Source organism: Excalfactoria chinensis, chromosome 6 (genome assembly GCF_039878825.1).
Source record: "Excalfactoria chinensis isolate bCotChi1 chromosome 6, bCotChi1.hap2, whole genome shotgun sequence".
Classification (NCBI taxonomy): domain Eukaryota; kingdom Metazoa; phylum Chordata; class Aves; order Galliformes; family Phasianidae; genus Excalfactoria; species Excalfactoria chinensis.
The window spans coordinates 26,989,451-27,009,453 of NC_092830.1; the positions used below are offsets into that span (position 1 = coordinate 26,989,451).

The 20,003-nt window shown below is 45.6% G+C and overlaps 1 protein-coding gene across 8 annotated transcripts in view; it reads right to left on the reverse strand.

The window, feature by feature from the left end:
- SH3PXD2A (SH3 and PX domains 2A) overlaps window positions 1–20,003 on the reverse strand; it is a 229,776-nt gene that overhangs the window by 197,527 nt on the left and 12,246 nt on the right. Inside the window, exon 2 of one of the 8 annotated variants that reach the window (XM_072340992.1) lies at window positions 2,581–2,718. The exons of the other annotated variants lie outside the window; for them this stretch is intronic. Within the exon in view, the coding sequence (XP_072197093.1) occupies window positions 2,581–2,583 (3 nt within the window). The 5' untranslated portion in view covers window positions 2,584–2,718. The remainder of the gene's footprint in view (window positions 1–2,580; window positions 2,719–20,003) is intronic. 8 annotated transcript variants of the gene reach the window in all.

A 20,003-nucleotide genomic window follows, 5' to 3' on the forward strand; every position in this document is an offset into this window, starting at 1 on the left:
CGGGGCAGGTTTGTGCTCTGTAAGTACACAACCTATTACTCAAATCCCAAAAACTTCCAGTTATCCCAAAATCCAGCCTTCATTTAGGTTTCTTGCATTAGGGATTCATGCACTGCACCAACACTTGCATGCAAATCTTGCAGCTATGATTTGTAACCTTACATATGACCCCCAAACATAGTGCTGGAAAAGCAATGCGAGGGCCTGGGAAAGAGAGCAGAACTGCTCCAGGCCCTTTTAGAACAATGACAAAGCTCTGGGACATTCTTAGTCCAAATAATGGAAATTCTCCAGGGATTCTGCCATAGAATAGAGGGATTTCTTTTTCTTCTTATTTTTGAGTAAAGAGAAACAAAGAGTTCACGTAAACCAAAAGACCCCAAGACTCAAAACGCCGGATCTGAGAGGTACAGTGCTTCAGTAACCATGAAAACAACAACTCTGAAAAACTCCAGTCTCTGTAGTTTGGATTAAGTGGTGGATCAAGAGACTTATCCTCAATCTGTAAATACAGTTCAACGAGTAAGCAATGCATGCAGATCCTCTATTATACAGTCTGCACGACTGTATGCATGTAGCTCTGACTGCAACTGCACTTTTTCCTTCACGGAACAATACTGAGAATGTTAAAACATATCTAATTAAAAAGGGAATATAAAGATACGCAACCTCAGAAAGATGCAATGGTGAAACTACAGGGAAAAAATTATTTCCTTGTGGTGACCTTTCACTTCAGGCTTTGGTGAAATCCAAGTTTCTTGTGAGAACTGTGAAAGTAGATGATTTTGTTCCAAGTCACTCAGAGAACATCCAAATTTCACTGTGAAGTGCTACAGAGAAAGCAAAGGTGGGAAGCTCTGTTTATTTCTTCCTGTGCTTCTGGCCAAAGCAAGAGAACTGATGAGTACTGAACAGGGCAGATTCTCAACAGTGATGACGTGACACTGAATTAAAACTCAAAATTACCTTCTTCCTGTGGAACTTGAGGGTTTTCAGGAAGACACTGCCAAATCCTCTCACCCTCCATCCCTCTGCTTCTTTGCTAAGACAAACCACTGTCTCTATCCTTTCCTTTCCTCCTCCCCTTCTCACAATCCTTTTCCCTCCTTTTCCCACGCTTGGCTTCCTGCCTTCCGACTCGCAGGAACACCCTCCCACCCCAGATGTGCAGGACTATCCCAGACAGCCTCAACACATCCCACTCCAACTCTGCAATTTGCAGCCCAGGCCACACACATGCAGACACACACACAGCCCTTCTCGCAGGTTTCCAGGACACGTTCATTCAGCACACCAGGCTGTGGGCTCTGCGGATGGGCAAGCTGTGCACGGATGGATCGGGGACACAAAGGATGCGCTTCCTCAGTCTGGGGCAGCTTCACACATTGCTGCCCTGCATGGTTCTCCCCCTTTAAAGCCTGCAAATACAGGAACCTTACAGCAGAGCATGTGTCGTTAGGCGCCCATGCTGGACTCCATCCCTCACCCAGTTTCCCTTTGTCGGGGTGATAGTGACAGCAACCACCAACCACATCAGTTCCTTCTCATTTACCTACCACAGCCCACACATACTCAAGGAGTTACTCATTTTTAGAAGGAGAGTGCGTGGCTGCAAGTCAGCATGTGTCACCTTAGAAACTGGCCTTTTAGAGCCATGCCTTTATTATAAGTTCTGCTGAAACCTGTAATAAAATGTGAATCAGCAGAGTGAACGTACACATTTACACTTCTGTCAAATTCAGGGTTTACAGAGCCTTGGAACAATAAATAAACCTCTTCCTTCCAATCTTCAAACATGAACATTCTCCCACTCTTAGCCACTTTAAGGGAATTATTAATGTTCCATAGAAAGAAGCTCTATTAAATCTGTTTAAGTGACCACCCAAAGCCCAGCAAAATTACTGTCTGTAACAGCAGGCTTTCAAGAACTAACTCAGCTGCACCCAGCACATACAGCACCTGGTGACAGCAAGAATTTACTACTCAAGTTTGGGGGAAATTTGATGTTAACCTGAAGTTAGGATCTCAAAAGGGTCAAAGCCACTCATCTCAGATCTTTCTCCAGGTACATGGCTAAAGTGGAGTGGAGGTCTCTGGGAAGTCTCTCTGCTGAATGGAGGAACCTATGGCAGACAAATACCTGACGTCCACAAGGCTGAAGTTAAGGCAGACACAATGTAGGAGATACCTAAACAGTGCAGAGATGCCCATATGGATGCCAAGAGGACACAGCACCAGTCATTCATGCTAGATCATGCAGTGGGGTCAGTCCCACTGACACTCTTAAGCTCCACACTTGGCAGGGTGCTCTTAGCCCCAGCACAGCATCACTTAAATACAGCTACTCTGCTTGGTAGGACCTTTGAACTCATCCCTGCTGCATATCTCAGCCCCAGTCACTGGGCCCAACTACCTACGACGTAATGCTACCAAGTGCCAGACCCTTTTAAAAATGAAGATCTGACTGCAATCCTCACTCAGAGGATTCTGAGTTTTTAACCTGGGTCCCCAGAGGCATTTTAAATCCCGATTTATGAAGTGCTAACACAGGAAGGAGCTGTAGGCACAACTATAACTTACCATTAAGCAGATATGCAAAGATAATAAGAAGAAACAACATCCTGACAGCAGGCCAGGCCCAACTGTCCACACACCAGCGGCACTAAGCCAGCTTGGGCATTCAGTGACCCTGGGCAGGCAGTAACGTGCTCACAGAGCCTGGGAAGAAGATAAAACATAGATATGCTCAATAACTGCTTAATCCATCTCAGGCTTCAATTTTGCTTGCCATTCCCAAACACCAACCCTTACTGCCCTAAACATTCCCAGAGGGGTAACTCATTGAGCAACGTGAAACTTCCATAGTTACCTAACACAACTGTGACTTTCGCTAAGACCAAAGTTCTGCTTATCAGACAAGGACACACCAAAATTGAAGTGGATTAGAGTGATGCCAGGCCTGTCCCAAACAACCACAATTTTGACAGCCAAAGGGAGAAATGAAATAGAAAGCAGCAGGAGGGGGAGAGCCAAACACTGCAGCTACCTCCATCCAGACATCCCTGCCTGAGGGCTGAGCTGGCCAGGGGCAAGCCGAGCCAAAATTCTCCATGCTATGTGTGCAGGGCACGAAGCAGTCGGCTGAGTGCCACGAAACGCATGAGGTGCGACTTACGGCATCGTAACTCACGCTCTAAAGCATCTTATTGCAAAATGGCCCAGGGCAGAGCTGGGATTTTCTTTCAGTGTTGTAATTCCCCCGCCTCCTTTTTCTCCTCCACAGCCATTTTTGAGTAGAGATATGTCCAAAGAGGATCAAATCTCACCATGTGAGACGTGAGTAAAATCGGCAAGGTTTGGCCCACTGTGCCTTTCCTTAAGGCTTCAATAACATTAGATGGATGCTCTTCAAATATAAACCACTTGCTGGCTTGGGACAACATTAGCACAGACATAAAGATATGTGCTACAATCAGGCTCTGGTAAGAGCCACAGCAGTGCACGGTCCAGCATATTGCTTCCCTTTCCATTTGTTTCCATGCACCAGAGAGGGACTGTCCTAGAAATGGCGGGGCAAAGATCTCCAGGTTCCAGGCATCTTCCACAGGCCCATCTCTGCTTGCAGCCCCCTGACAAAGTCTGGGGCAGGAACCTGCTCCTAGGTCAACTAAAGCCCACTGGAAGCAGAAAGCACTGAGAAAGACTCCACTAAGAGATAACAAACCCCCCTCTGACATAGCTACCATGGCTGTTCTCACTGAGGGAAGAGAAGAAGTCAGACAAAGCAAAGGCAGGAGCTTTTCCAGATGAGAAAGCCACAGACAGAGCATCAGGCTCCTGTGGTCTCTCCTCTCTGTTAACCAGTCAAATTGTTCTTGAGGGTAAGCAGAGGAAGCCAGCTGGAGAACTGAACAATACTTTTAGCAGAGGATGACCACCAGCCCTGAGACACAGCTAACCACAGGGTAAAACCACTGCTCCCATCAACATTCTCTGTGAGCATCGTGAGAAGCCCAGGACTGTCCTGGATGGGAGTGAAACCCAGACTGGCATGCCTCTGGGACCCACATGTCCATGCTACAAAAAAGGGGAATATCTGCTTCCTGGAAGGCTTCTGGAGCTTCTTTCTCAGCCATACAAACACAACTAAAAAGTTCCCTAAGTCTTATAAATACAAGGTGAGTCTTACAGAAAAAGTGTAGCACTTCCAGTTCCTGGTGGTCCCATAAGATCTCCTCAGCAAGTATCCTTTTTCTAGGCACTGGAATCATGAAACTTATCCATGAGAGCAAAGCAAAGTTCTCATCTCCTCAAGACAGGAAGTCTTCCTGGAAAGTAAAGGGCAGAGACAGAACAGTCTGTGGAGATCACAACAGTGATCCCACCAACTTCTCTGGATGCAGCTGAATCCTCTCCACACTGGCTCACTTACTGCAACAGCTGTGGTAGCCTACACACATTTCCAGACCTACAGCCCCTCTACAGTGGCAAGAAAGTTGGGTCATAACTGCAGTCACTCAGCAGCCAGGATTCATTAGAGGTTGCCATGTGTCCACCAACTACACTGCATCTGAAGCTTTAGCTATAAGGAGTCACAGCAAGCAAGCACGTCACCAACTCTCCAAGTCAGCAAACCACTACCACAGTGAGAAACTGTGACAGAAAAATGGAAGAAAGGCACACCCCTTCCAGCTAACTAGCTCCATTTCTGCCCCACTAATTTAAGAAGCAAGACTGAGAAAACACCATTTGTAGGATGCTAAAGAGTTTTTCAAGAGTTCAGAGAAACCCCATCTATTGGAGAGGCCCAAATTCCTGCCTGCAGACCTGGCAGCTCAACAAGCCCATGGTTTGCCTGGAAATGCCACTCAGAGGCCTTGCTGCCTGCTTGCTGATATGGAGCCCTCCTCAGCTCCAGCACACTGCTCAACTGCAAAGCTCCTTGGCAGGGAAGATTATCCAAGTATGATTTAAAAGTGAGCTCCAAAGGTAGGGAGTTCAGCCAACCACTGCATCTGGCCACAATACTGAGAGTCAATCCCCCCAGTTAATAACCTCAGACTCCATCGAGGTGTGACATTAAAAAACAATCTCAATAATATCCCAGCCATGTCACTCTATTTTTTTCCCCCCTTGAAAGGACATCTGGCATGTGAGGCTTGGGTTTTCCCTCATCCCACAGAAACCAGCAGCAACATTTTCCAATGATCTGTGTTTCCTAAGCAGGGAATGGGAAGGGATGCAGTCAGTTCATGCACGACTGCAAACATTTTTCCAGCCAGCTGCACTCCCATCCCCTTCTCATCTTTCCTCTGCAGAAACACAGTTACTGCAACCAGCCTGGAAAGAAATGCCACTGTTCAGCAGCTGACAGAGATTGACTGCAATGCACCCATGACCTCCTTCAGGAAGGCAAAACAATCCCTCCCACCTCACATAAAAAAACTCTCCAGTCTCAATCTGTAAATCTCTATCTGTGCAAACAGCCTCTAGATCTGTTCCTAAACCCAACTCAAGCAGAGTTTTCTCTGTGTCAGTGTTTTTGCATCCACCTTTGCGATCCTTTCTGAAGGGCTATTTTGAGACTACTCCAGTGAAGCAAATGCTGACTTCAGTTGCATGGTACTTCTTATTCTCCCTGCCTTTGTTGTGTGCAACAAATATGGTAATATCAAGAAGTATCTGTGTGCCCTTCCTTGGTTTTTATTGACATGAGCTGAGATTCTCCACTGGTTTTGTGTTCATGTGATTTCACCAACTGCCAAGAAAACATCTTTCCCCCAAAAGAAACCACAGAAATGGGCTTGGCTGTGTATCTCAAGTACTAGTCTCCCCTCCACAGAAGCAGGCAGGGCTCAGAGAAAGCCAGACAATCTTGACTTTAACTCTTACTTCAAGTGAGCACACATTAGCCATTGGTGCTGGGGGATGGATGCAGGGGTGGAGGGTGTGAGAGGCCCCTTTTGAACTCTAACTGTAAACATTACAGAGTTGTTTGGCAAACATCAGGGCATAGCCTTGAAAAGAACCATCACATTTCCAAAAGAAAATTCAATTGAAGTGTCACCCCTGAAACAGTATCACCATTCTAAAGATGTCTCTTTTACTCTGCACCATGTACTGTCTCAAAGCTGTAGGACATCTAGAGGTGTGGTGGGTGGGATACAATTTCACAGAGTCATAGAATCATTAAGTTGGAAAAGACCTCTAAGATTGCCTATAGTTCAACTGTCCACCTACTACTACTACTGCCCACTAAACCATGTTCCTAATTACTACAATTTGACCAAGAAGTGAAGCAAAACATCTCAGGATAACTTCGCACTTAAGTCTTAAAGAGCCACGAAGCAATGAAGTGAAATGCTGAGAGAATTTACAAACCATCATCCCTTGGGAATGCCAGCATTGGCACATGCAGTTAAGACACATAAACATGAGATAGGCAGGCTCAAGACACAGAAAGAATATTTGGGGGGTAAGATTTTTAATCCCAAGGAAATAAAGAAATAGGGCTATTTAAAAAGGGGCATTTTCACACCACGTTTATTTTGAGCCTTGGGCTGCTCCCTCCTACTAACTGCTGACCAAGCTACTGTGTTCCTCTTCACAATACTTATTTGACTGGCGAGATATTATTCCAGCCCTATAAAACTCCTCTGGAACACACTTCCAATGAACAGAATTTATTTTCTGGCTAATCATTTTATTTGTTTAATTATTAGCAGTGCTTGGAACAAGTTAAGACACCACAATCAGAATCCCATGGCGTCCAGACCCTCCCAGCAGCTCCTCACACACCAGCCCAGGACCAGCACTGAGCTCAGCTCCCCAAGCTGAGGCTGCAGCAGGACATACAGAAGACTCCTGGCAGCGCACTGCACGGCTGCCTACCACAAAGCATGAAGCCTACCCAAGGGGGAAAACATATAGCTCAACTCTCCTATGCCTTACCTAGACCCTTGACTCTTTGAGTACCTGCCTTCAAGGAGAAGCAAGGCCTATGTATTCACTTCGACACTGGCAAGCACACTCTTCAGGTGTCAAATGTTCCCATGTGATGAAAGAGTTTGGCAGGAAAGAAGCAAGACAGTAGCCGTGTTTCCTTACACAAAGCTCTCCAGAAGTAACTTAAAAGAATTTGGACACAGTACCCATGAGACTGAATGGTTCTCTAGACCATATGGAAATAGCATCTGAAGGGCAGGTGCAGTTAAACCAATTCTAGGGACCCTTTAGAGCAGAGATTAGGAGTCAGGAGTCAGCAGACAATTATTCACAAAAATGAAGGCTGAACAGATTTGTGAAGTAAGTATCAAGGACATATTTATACTCTGACAACTTTTTAAATAATTCTGAAATCAAACCAACAGAATAATACTGAGAATACATTGCTGAAATGCAGCAGCAAAACACCCCACTCAACAAAAGCTGCCCCTCCAAGCAGTAAAACTTAACTTCCTGATGTTCGTTGCCCATCCCCATGGATTTTGGAGGAAAGGTGAGAAAGGAATAGGAGCCTGCTGACCCGCACAGCATGGGGACATAGGAATTCAGTCACACACAAGGATTTGCTCCTAGAACATTTATCTGCTCCCTCTGTGTGCATGCCCTCAGACACACAAGGATGGGATAGCCTGGTGTCAGATGCTTCAGGAAATTCATATGCTAGACGCATCTGATAGGGCAAACAGCACAAGATCAACATCACTAGAGGAAGGAAGGCTTCCCATAGCTCAATCTACCCCCTGCCTGATCACCTCTACTACAGACAGCACCTTCCACCAAAAGCCTGCGTTTCCATACACTCAGTTTGATGCCCAGGGCAAAGACAGTCCTGGGGAGCACCTGCTCTGCATGATTTGCAGAGGACAACAGAGATATTCCAAGAACAGGAGTAAACACTTACAGGGGAAACAAAAAAGACAATATCCTGGAGTATAAAAGCACTTTAAACACATTTGTTTCACAGTTGCTAGAATATAAAGCAAACCCCTGGAGCTCTGCCAGCCAGTCAGTATTTTTACAACCATATCAAAGCACATGATAAAAACAAAAAGCTTAAGGGTCAAACTTAGCACTGGGATTAGTAACCAGGCTGTAACAAATAGCATGATTGCCAGGTCTGGCCAGGATCCTCTGATCACAGGCCCTGAAAACACATTTGTTTTTCTCACAGAGAGGAGTCGCACATGAAACCCAGGTGCCAGATTCCTCCTTCAGCCCATTGTGGTGAGAAGGATTTTGTGCAAAATCTATAAGCCTTCATCACCAGTAAGTGCCAGCAGAGCCTGCAGCTGCCTTAAGTCACGTATATAGCCCAGGGGAGCACAGAGCCTGAGACCCAGCTGCTCTGCTCTTCCCTCATTGTTATTTCGGACCCCTACCTCCAGCACCACCCCTGTGTTGCATGCTGCCCCATGTATGACACATTCACATGATGGAGCCCTACAAGAACTGCAGAAGAAAGATAGGAAGAAAAGCTACCAGTGAGTGATAGGACTGTCACATGGCTGAGATGCTGCTTGCTGACAACACAATAGCCCAGAGCACAAGTTTGCAGTGGCTCCAAACTAAAACACCTGGACTTAGAAATCAATACAGACACCTTCTCACCCTGCAGGTATCAGGGCTGCATGCCTCTGTCATATTCATCTCGATAGGGCAGAATGAAGCAGTGATGGGTACATGAGATGGGGAGAGGGATAGGGGAGGCAGTGCTGCCTCCTGCCATTGCAGTTCCCTTCTGCACAGCTGCAGCACCAGGGTGCCCAATGCAGATTTCACTTCAAGCTGAATTTCTCTTTTATCCAAGGGACAGGCAGCTTCTCTATCAAATAGGCTGAAAGAGAGAATTTTAATGGCAGAGATCAGAGAGAAGCTTAAAGCTTGGGGTGTTTGTTTTAAACACTTGATGTTCCCTTTGCTTGGTTATTTTGGCCTTTGGTTGAGCTCCTTTTTATGTTACACATAAAGATAATCTCTTCTTTTGTATGTTAAGGCTGATCAGAACTGAGAGTGACTTCCTTCCAAAATTTTTCCCACTCCCCAACAAATTAAAACAACTTATTTGCTGCCCTCAGTATTTTTCAGCACTGCTTTTAGTTTCTGCAGAAGACGCTCCATTTGATTCCAGAGGGTACAGCTTCATATAAAAATCCTTTTCTACCTGCTCTTCAGAAGGGGAAAAAAAAACCCTTTTTCTTTTTTAAAGATACGAGATGATTATACAGCAAAAATTACAAAACCATGACAATATCTAAACCACAATTCCTTGGTTTCCATTATTTCCACAAAACTGGAGTTAAAAACGAGTGTTTCTCAGCCGCAGTGGCTTTAACTCCAGACAGGAGCTCTCCCACAGCAGGCATAACGTACAATTTGGGGACCACATTACGCACAATGGGGCTTCTGACAAACAGATGCTGCTGTGACCCATGAGCTGCAGCAGGGCTCTGAGCCTCCACAAGTGGCACAGCCCAATCTGAAGCCAGGTCTCAGTGGATTTGAGGCAGCAGTTCATCTCCCAAAACACAAAGGGAGATGGCATTAAACATCACTGACAGACTCTGCCGCTGGCAAGCTCTAATTCTGATTAAAGGAGCAAAATTTTTAGCTTCCCTGAGCAGCCTCAGCTTCCACTGAGTTTTTCTTTTGATCCATCTCTCAGTTAGAATTTTAAGCAGCTGTGGTGTTTTCTTCTCCCCTTCCTGACATCTCTCAGCCCACAGGGCTTGGCGAGGATAGTGTCAAGCACATCACACAATATTATTCCACATACGAAGCAACACACATCCGCAGAAGTTGATGGAGTTATAGCACGCGTTTGCACAAAAACAGAAAGTAACTTTAGGGAAGAAAGCACAAGGGGAACTTTTTCAGGAACAAACTAACAACCTGACACAAAGTGCATACATGGTAGTTTCTCCACTACCTCCAGCCACAGAATTGTCTGATGGAGAAACGGGGAAAAAAAAATAAGTAGCTTTAATGAAGTAATTTTGACCTTCCCTCTTACCTGAAACTTCAGCTTCTATCAGCAGGGAGAACAAAGCCTCACCACAGGATACAAAAGCATAGTACAACCAGGAGATTCAGTCTCACCCCAGCACAGGTTTTATATCTAATAATCCCCAATATGACTGCAGAAACTCAGCATCACCACTGCCACATGCCCACTCAAGACAGGTAAGGATGAAATTTGCTAGTACCATCCCTTCTGAACACACGTGTTCCTCGTACAATCTGTGAAGGAACCTCGTACTTGCTAAGCTGAAAGCATCAGACAAGAAATGGAAGAACACTACCATATCCCTGCAAAACTGAGGAAAGGAAGGAAGAGACAAGGAAAAGGCAGTTTGCTTCATGCAAATAAACAAGAGCAGCTACTAGAGCCCTCATGAAAGTAATTTTGCCACACTGATTAAAAGAAATAAGAAAACAGAAGAAAAAGAAACAGACCACAAGTGATTTGTCAATGGTCACATGGCAGGCGGTGAAGACAAGAACAGAAGCCATGCCTGCTGACACTCATGGTGCTCCATAAAATGGATCACCATAGTGTTTTGTCCTCAAACTGCTCTCATGGAAGCCACAGTTCAAATACTCCCTTACATTTACTTTAAGAGTCTGATGTTTCAAAGGAGATGGACCTTTCCATATAATTCATCCCCAGGCCCCAGAGAAGGACAAACCTTTGTGCTGTGGGTAGCCAGTCCAGCTTCAGGCTTAGGGCACAGAACTCGTGCAGGCAGATCCCAGAGAGACAAAGGCCATGACACCCATACCTTTCATACCTTGTCTTCTGGACCATGTAGCAGGAACAACACAGAAGAAGCCAATTACAAAGGGCAGCTACTAAGCAGACAGCTTTGCACTATGCACCGCCACAGGGAAGTCCAGAGGCTGACTGCTTTCACCCTCCTCATCAGGGAGTCTGGGAGGATGCTTGTACAATACATGCAATTTTAAGCACCAGGGAAACTTCCCCTCGGGCCCATCCTATGTGACACACTTGGGCACACGTTTTGGCCAGGTCAGATAGAGCAAAGACCCCTACCAACACATCACCTCCTCACACCCAGAACAGGGGAGAAAACCGTGCTGATCCTTTTCAGTGCTCTGAAGACTAACGAGCCGTGTTACAGCACAGTGCTCACGTTGACTGCTGCCTCTTGCTAAGCCTTATTACGACTGTAAAATTAAACAGCTCATTTAAAAGTGTTAAAATGACTCCAACTTCAGAACATAGCTCTCAGGGGAAAGAAGAAAGTTTGTGTTTTCAGCAGGCAAATGCATGAGATTGTCTCTTAATTACCAAAGGAAAGGCAGCTGGTTCAGTTCACGCTATCTTAATAATTTCCCTCTCTTTGATGTCTTGATCACATCTTTTGAACAACACGCTTCATGCTTAACACTGTGAGAACACTTATTTTCATAATGAAAGGGAAATATTTTGCTCCATGCATAATATTTAGTTACCCTGATAGGCTGCATTGATAGGGCTTTAAATACTGTGTTTTCCAGCTAAGGCTGACTTTAAAAGAGGCCTGCAGGGGACTGCAAGACTTGTATCTGAATGATAAATATGTAATCAGTGTACGTGTCTAGCATCCTTTAAAGCAATATCAAATGTGGTCTAATTGGAAAAATACAAGCACCTCAAACTTTCCTGTCCTACAGGCATAAAAGGGAAGATGACTCGTTTGCCATTTCAGCTTTAAAAGCTGAAATTTCTAGGCCATATGAAAATGCTGTTGAGCATTTGCATAGCATGACAGCATATCTAATGTCGTACAACAGAAAAATCGAAAATTCTGCTTCCCACTGACACCAGAAACAGCCAAAGATCTGGAGAAATCGCACAGCTTTGAAAGCTGCTGATAACAGGATGGTATATAACAGGATGGTGTTTCATGAGTGTTGCAGTGAGTCATGGAAAGTATATTTGCATTACAGATATATGCTCCTTTGCACTGGCCTGCAGTACCAGAAAAAGCACAGTGGCCCAGCTACATATATGTGGCATCAGATTCCTCAAGAGGCAGCTGACCATGCATTGAGAGGCCAACTCCATACAGCTGTCTGCAGTTAGTTGCTGTTCTCTTGATAAACAGAGGCTCCATTCAAGGTGGGCTGTGATTCGATTTATCCTAAGTGTAAATTATTGCAGAACCCAACCTGCAGTCAATCAGGATATCCCTATTAGGCTGCACAACAGAAAAAAAAGGGTAGTGAATTTTGGAGAACTTCAGAAGCAGGAAAAACACCTCCCAAATACTTTTGACCAGGGCCATTGCAAACACTCAACCTTTACTTTAATTCTCCACTACAAGTTGAGTCCTGATCTAGTAGGTCTACACAAAACCTGGCTACAGAGAAGTGACTTCAGGATGCAGACCTCATTCTAACCATAACACCCATTTCCTCACTATTTTTGCTTTAAACCAGATGTGATTACCTTGGTGTATGACATTTACTCTTAACAATGCAGAGGCTGGTTGCATTTGCTGAAACAAAACCATGGTTAAACTACTTCCTATACGCAGAGGCCCTTTGAACACGGTCTGTGTCATGGAGGCTGGCAAACCAGAGGCACAGCCACGCCTGGCTGAGTTCAGATGTGTTCCGGGCTGCAGCTGGGCAGATGTGGAGGCAGCTGGTCACAGTGACACTGCCTATCCCTTCCAGTACTTGGTGCTGCATCTGCCAGAAGGACCAGTTGTGCTGCACCCCTTGAAGATACAGATGAGGTAAATCCTAGTAGGAAATGGGCTGCAGTTAATCTCCATTGGTCTGGGAGAAGGGAGGATCAGGATTGTGGGAGGATGTGACCTCTGGCCAGGAGTAGCTGGAAGTGATGACATTTTACTCCAGGCACAGGATAGCATCCCTGACCGCAGCCCCAGGCTTCCAGCAACTGACAGAAAAGCTTTTCTTCCAACAAAGGAAGTAATCTGGGACTTTTTTGCTCTCTGAATTGGCTAACCACAGTTGCAGAGAGGTGCCAAGACAAAGCGAATCCAGGGAAGAGGACCAGGGCGGTTTTTCATTGCAGCTGCTCCTGATCTGGCTCTGTTACAGTAGTACACATCAGGAGCCTGACTGCCTATGAGTGCCAGCCCCCAGAGCCTCTGAACAGCAACTCAGGTCTTCCGCAGTACTTGTTTCAATGATGCTACTTGAAGAACCTCTCTGGGTGTGTTACTGTCCTACAGGGAAGCAAGGCAGATTTGGTTTCACGGCTCAGACCAAGATCCTTTCTCCTGCACTCTGTTCAAGAGCCCACCTGAGCTGTGCCAGCCACCAGCAAGCTCTTGACAAGCCTAGAAATGCCTATGACTGCAGCTCTACTAGCACAATTTGGAACCAACTTCTTCCCACATGCATTTTATATCTTCTTCCTTGCCCCACTATTCGCCTCACTGCTGAGCAGTCTCCTGAGCTTTCCCACTTCCATCAATTTTGCCATCCCACTCAGGACACAGATGCAGACCCAGCTCAGGTTCCTTCACTGCTGGCACCAGTTCCCCATGCCCCAACAATCCCTCCTCTAATGAGCTCCAGAACTGAAGGAGGCTGGGAGCAGCACTAATGCAGCCTGGGTGCAAACAGTGGAAGGCACTGACTGGCTGTAAGCAGTGCTCATCCTGCCCCTGGAGAAAAGGTAGGAAGGAGAAGCCACTACCATCTGTAGTCATCCTCAGAGAGAGCTGGACACACACGCACATCCCTGGGTACAGTTTCTTCCCCTAATTTAGCACCGCATGGAGCAAAGCTCTACCCAGCCAACCTCTAAAAATAAACTGAATTTTGTTGCTGAGACGGGGAAGCTTAGCTCCTCTGCCTCCAGCACACTGAGCCAGCAAGTGGCTTTGCTCTGCCCCACTGCTGCTCCCAGACAGCTGAGGGTCTCGATGTGCCCCAGGAGCCAACACAGCTGCAGGGACAGCTGAGAGCCCAGAGAAACGAAGCTGTGGGTTCTGCAAGATTGGTGCAACAGTTGCTCCAGTGACTTGAGCTTCTTATTCCCTGATCAGAGACACCTCTTCCTCAATGCCAAGAACATTTGCCAAGAGCGAACATGTCATTTTTATCAGCATCAGTCTGTGCTACCTGCAGAATGCTAAACATGCAGCTGAATCCTGTTCAAAAGAAAAAGCTGTATTTATTAGAAAATTTGTAGTAAGAAGCTAACAAGATATTTCACTAGAGGAGTTGCACCTTCTTCCAGCATGTAGGAAAGCTCTTACAGTCTAAGAGGACAGCAACAAACACAGGATAATAAAACCAAAGACTGCTGAAATTCAAACATATTAGGAGTTGTAATTTAAGAGAGGGAGGCATCCTGAGTTCTGATAACCCAGTCTTCTGCTGGCAGATCCATAGCAGTTTGCAAGAACCATTATCAGCATGTTTCTTTATGAAGACCAAATAAACCAGGGCAGAAATTAAAAGATCCTCCTGGGGAAACCCAGTGAAGCAGTAGGAACTGCAGAAGAGACCTTTGATTCACCCTCAGTTCACCAGGTGAATCACTTCACATTGAGCAAACACTAAACCCCACTGAAAAGTTACAACCAAAAGCTGCCATTCCCTGAAGCCACTTCAGACTGCTCACCAAAGCATGCAATGAACTGATCTGATGCATTACCAAAGAGCTGTCTGTGATTAACTTTATTACCATGAATTAACTAACACCTGTAATTATTCATCAACCTTAACTCTTGCACGACAATTTAGGTCAGTTCATCTGCAATGGAATTGAGCACACAGTGAGCTTGTAAGCTTGTTCACCCCACTACCCATGCACTGTTACTTACTAAGATGCAGTAAACTGCCCATGCGATTCAGCCTGAGATCAAAGGGAGACTAATCCCATTCCTGTAATTTGGGCAATAGCAACTCTATGAGTGCCTGGAGTCAGACTTGCTACTACAGCTCACTGCTCAAGCATGAAGAACCTCACAGTTCCTCTGCCCAGCAACCCCCGTGGCCACAGGCAGGAATCCAGATGCAGCAGAGTTAATTGGCAAGAGTCAATTGCTTTTTCCCTCAGCTGCCTGCTCCCAGTGCAAGAGAGTGAACCAATTACTGAAAAACCACCTGGAAGAAAAGACCGCATAGGAAACAGTTTTGCAACAAATGTTCTTCATTTTGACCTCCTTTGAATAATCTTTTTTAAGTATTACAGTAACAAGCCTACAAAGTATTTTATAGCCAGAGTCGCACTGCTGAATGTTAGCCACTCTTTTCCCAAAATAAGTGACAGCTGTTGGTAATCTCTCCAGCTCCTCCTGCTAATTCCCAACTGCCAAAAAGGTAACAGCCTCAAGACACGGCCGGGTATCTCAAACATATCTCACTAATACTGTCCTGCTTTACAGCCTTCTGCTTTGTTTCCATGCCTTCATGGGCACAACAACCCAGGGGGCTGCAGAGGGAGCCAGGTGTCAGCCGTGGGACCTGCATGCTTACAACCACCACTTGATAGCACATGGCTTATTTTACACTCAGAGGTCCTAGCCGTGGGGCTACCAGGAGATGGCTTTTCTCATCCACTGCCTGCTCACAGCTGGCAGAACCAGCTCCAGTCCCTCTGACTGCCAGCTAAAATGATCTGCTCCCTGAATGTTCAATGATCAGTTGAGAAAGCATTAAATGATAACCCTTGTCCTCACCACAGAATACATTCCAGCAGTTAGAGGACGTGACTCTGGCTGTCCATCTCCAGACCCTGGCCAAGACTAGCAAAAGGGATTTGAGAACAGGCAGCTTAAGAATTCCCAAGAGCAATCCAACTTCCAACACAAAGGCCTTCCAAAACCCCACAGAGGCCCCAAAGCCAGTCTCTTGTGGTCACTGTTCCCTACAACCAACACTGAGCGATGAGAGGCAAGTTGTGCCAGGTTTTCCATCTCACAGACAAAAACCTGTTAAAGAAGACCTGCAGCATCCTCCTTGCAGGGCTGTGTACAAGGCTTTTATAGTCCCAGAGAAGCAGTCTACAGCATCACTGTGTTCTTGTTAGCAGCCAGCCCTGAGTCCCCACCACACATTTTATGCTCTACATAGGTGTCCCTCTACACAGAAGCTTTACAAAGGAGCTGCCACTGTGACTACCCCAACACAAACATCTCCCTCCAGCCAGAAGGATAGTTTGCTACCTTCTGTTTTACTCTTAGCAAATCACATTAGACTTTAAAGGTATTCTGTACACTGCTACCTGCTGCTGACACAGTAAACACATGCTCCAAGGTGCTTTTGTAGTTTCACTGATGCTGGTGAAGTAGCACAAATACAGTGAAGATAACAAATATAACAATAACAAATAGCCTCTGCTCATTTTTGCTCAAAGGAACGGTGAATTTAAGCCTAAGAGAGGCAAAACTACCACCAGCTGATCCTTCTGCAGCTGCTTTTGAAACAGGCTACAGTTTCAATGTAAAAACTATTGCCTTGAAACATAGGATACTGTGATCCCCCCTCGAGTCTACTAAAGAAATGAATCAAACACCTGAAGGGTACGTGGGCCTCTCAGGTTGTTTCGATGAAAGTGCATTGCACCCATCACAAAAGTGTTCTTAGCTCAACTGATAAGAACTAAGATCTACAAGATGTGTAAAAACTGGCACCGAGTGTAACAGTGAAAACATTTTTCAATGCTCGTTTCAGGTCCTGGGAATGCTTCCCAGTAAAAAAGGATGGAGAAACACCAGCCAGGAGGGTGGCTGGCCAGGGCCACCACAGCTCTGCCAGATGAGTATGATCCAACTTTACTGGAACAAAATCAGCACCCAGCTTTGTAAAGGGGACAACTTCAAGCAAAGCCGATTTCAATGACAGCAGATCAGTAACTGCAAAGTTTGGACTCATGGGGACTGAAATCTCAGGGGTTGCTGCGGCCCCTCCTTCACCCCAAAGACAAATGCCAAAAATATTAAAAAAGGCAGATATGGAAGTTAAAAAGAAAATGTTCTTCTGAAACATCTCAGCATCAGTTTTGGATCATCAGCATCACAAACCAACCTCCAGAACAGCTTGCTGATAATCTCCCTGGTTATCTCCGCCAACACACGTGTGATGTGGCACGTCATCTCCATGCCTGCCAGCACTACAAGCTCTGAACATGACCCTGGCTGCCTTCCCCAAGCCCTGAGAAACTCAATAATTGTTTTATTTGGCTCCCCCCTTGTCCTCTCTTCACAAAATCAGCACGCTGCCACAACATTGATCTGGAATTATTCACTATTGCTGAAGCTCAGATAGAAACCACAGGCCACCTTGGCTCATCCCAAAGGGGATGGGCTTGCTGTGTGTTCCCCCAGGACAGAGGATGCCCAGACAGGACTCACCAGGAGCTCAGGAACTCTGCCAAACACTGCAAACTACTTTATCCGTGTTTTCTGAACATTCAGTAGACACCATCTGCTTAAGATTACCCTCATTAAAGCTAACGTGGGAACATAATCAGCCATGGCTTCTCTTCTCTGCTTTTGCAAGGGAATGTCACTTGCAAGACTTTGGTGCTATTTCCTTTGAGACTCCCTGAAGACAAGAAAATGAAACCATGACAGAACTGCAAGGTACTTCCCAGCAAACATTATCCTCCATGCCAACACAGTGCTCTGCTCAGGGATGGGGCAGCCCTCACAACCTGTGTCCTTCAAATCACTTCTGCTACATCTGGCAAACCACTGCACTGAGGCCAACCTGTTTCCAAGCGTCTGCATCTGGCTCCCAACACAAGACTGTGCACATCATTGTACATGTGTCTACTGCATGCCTGAAGTCGCACTGAGCTGGAACCTGCACCTGAGCTGAACAGCTCACTTCTGTTCAGTCAGCTGTGCCCAAGAAGTGTGGGGCTGGGACACCTGCTTACTGCACCTTTGAAAGTGGCCTCTCCTACATGAGGGTGTCAGAGCAGCTCAGCAGAATGAGAGCAAGGAAGGGACACCATCACTATGAAACAGAAAAGCAGGACAGTAGGTCAAACCAAACTAAGAGGACAGAGACCTGTTTATGCAGAAATGCAAGACTGGAATCAAGATACTGTGAACAAAAAAAATGTCTACACCAGTACTGAGGCTTCCAGTCAAGCCAACCCAATCACCCTGAAGGTTCATAGGCAGGAATGCACCACACTTATATACCACTAATGACCTAGGTCTGCTGTAAGCCTATCTTCTGCAGTCCCAGAACCAACTCACAGCACTTTCAGACATAAATGAAAACTTTTCCATCAGCTCAAGTTATCTAGGGCTCTGAAAAGGCACTTCTGCCACGAGGTATATTACTGTGCACACACAGCTCTCCCTGTCTAATCTGTCTACCTCGCAAAGAGGTGCCAATACACAGAGTGTTTGGGGATCCTTTGATGAAATGCATTAGATAAGTTCAAAGCCTGAGTATATATTAATAGCAATACCAGATATGATACCTCTACAAAAATAATTGCCACTTGACCCAGGGCTGGGAAGCAGAAACCGATCTGCCAAGACCCAGATGTGTGACATCAGCCCATAAAAGCACAACAGCCGCACAGGGGAGTGTATGGAGCACAGGAGGGAACTGACGGCGATGATGGGAGGCTCACTTCCTTAATGCACACACTGCTCTTCCTAACTTCAGCTGGCTGAGACTCAACAGCTCTCACTAATATTAACAATGTGCAGTGAGCCTCGGAAGCCTGAGCTGGTGCCACACAATTAAGGGGCCCAGGAAAGCATCAGAAAGATGCTTTTATCAGAAAGAAAGTCTGGGGAAAGCATCAGAAGACCCATGCTGGGCCAACGTGAAGCTGAATCTCAGCTCAGCACTCTGTTTTCAATGAAGCCAGATGATAATTGCATAAAAGAGAGGACATCATGCTTACTTGCCTTTAATAATCAATAGATCACTGACTTGCTCATCATTCCTGTCCCCAGGAGTTCATTTATTCTTTTCTAGAACTATGCATACTTTTGGTCTTCATATCAATTTTCAACAAGGTATTCCACTGTTTAAGTTTCATTATTACTTTAAAGCTACGTAGCACTCAAGCATGCTACAATTCTCAAACTACTGCCAAGAAGCTGAACCTGTACCTTTCCACCTGTACCAGAAGAATGCAGGATCTGCATTCAAACGGGCATCTCTCATTCCTCATTCCTCTGCTTCCAGAGTACCTCAGCTGGGATGTAATTTCAGACAGATCTCAGTATGAGAAGGGTTGGACCACTGCCAGCCCCACAAAGACAAACTAGAGCTAGAGACAGAAGGCTTGTTTGCTTTAAGCAGATTAGCTTCCAGCCTCTGAAGGTAACTTTATAAATCTTTAATTTCATATCCTTTGCGCAAAGACAGCTGGAAATAAGTCTAGAAGCAAAACAAGGAACAATAGTTAAAAGAATGGGATAAATGGCTTATTTCATCTTTGGTGAGTGCTGCTTCTGAAAACTAAGATAGATAATTTCTAATGTTAGCAATTTGACAACCAGCATTCTCAACAGGAACTCAGCTATTGTGTTTGGAAACAAGAGGGAACAGGCGGGAGCAGGAGCATTGCCCCTGGCTATGGCTTGGCTATAATCACTTTGGAGAAAGGCTGAGTTGGGGAAAAGCCGCAAATCCCTTCACCTTGTCTTGCACCAAGAAAGTGGTGACCCCAGGAGATTGCTCTGGCTACAGTCAATGGAAAATGAAGCTTTACAAGCAGGCATCCTTTCTAAACAGATACAGAAGCCCCATCAAACTAATGCTTCCAGAAGCAGTTCTGGAAACATTAGCCACAACTTCCAGAACCAACACATTTCCCATAAAACTTGTGTAGGCTTTGGGTGGACACAGAGACACAGGTAACAGTGGAAAGAAAGAGCCTGGGAACTCAGATAAAGACCCAAAGTGAATGGACACTCACTGACGACAGCACTGTAAAGTTGGCTTTGGTGCTTGGCTTCTGGTAAAACAATGACACAACACTATGTTTACTAACAGGGAAATATAAGGGTTGGAAATGGGTCTGT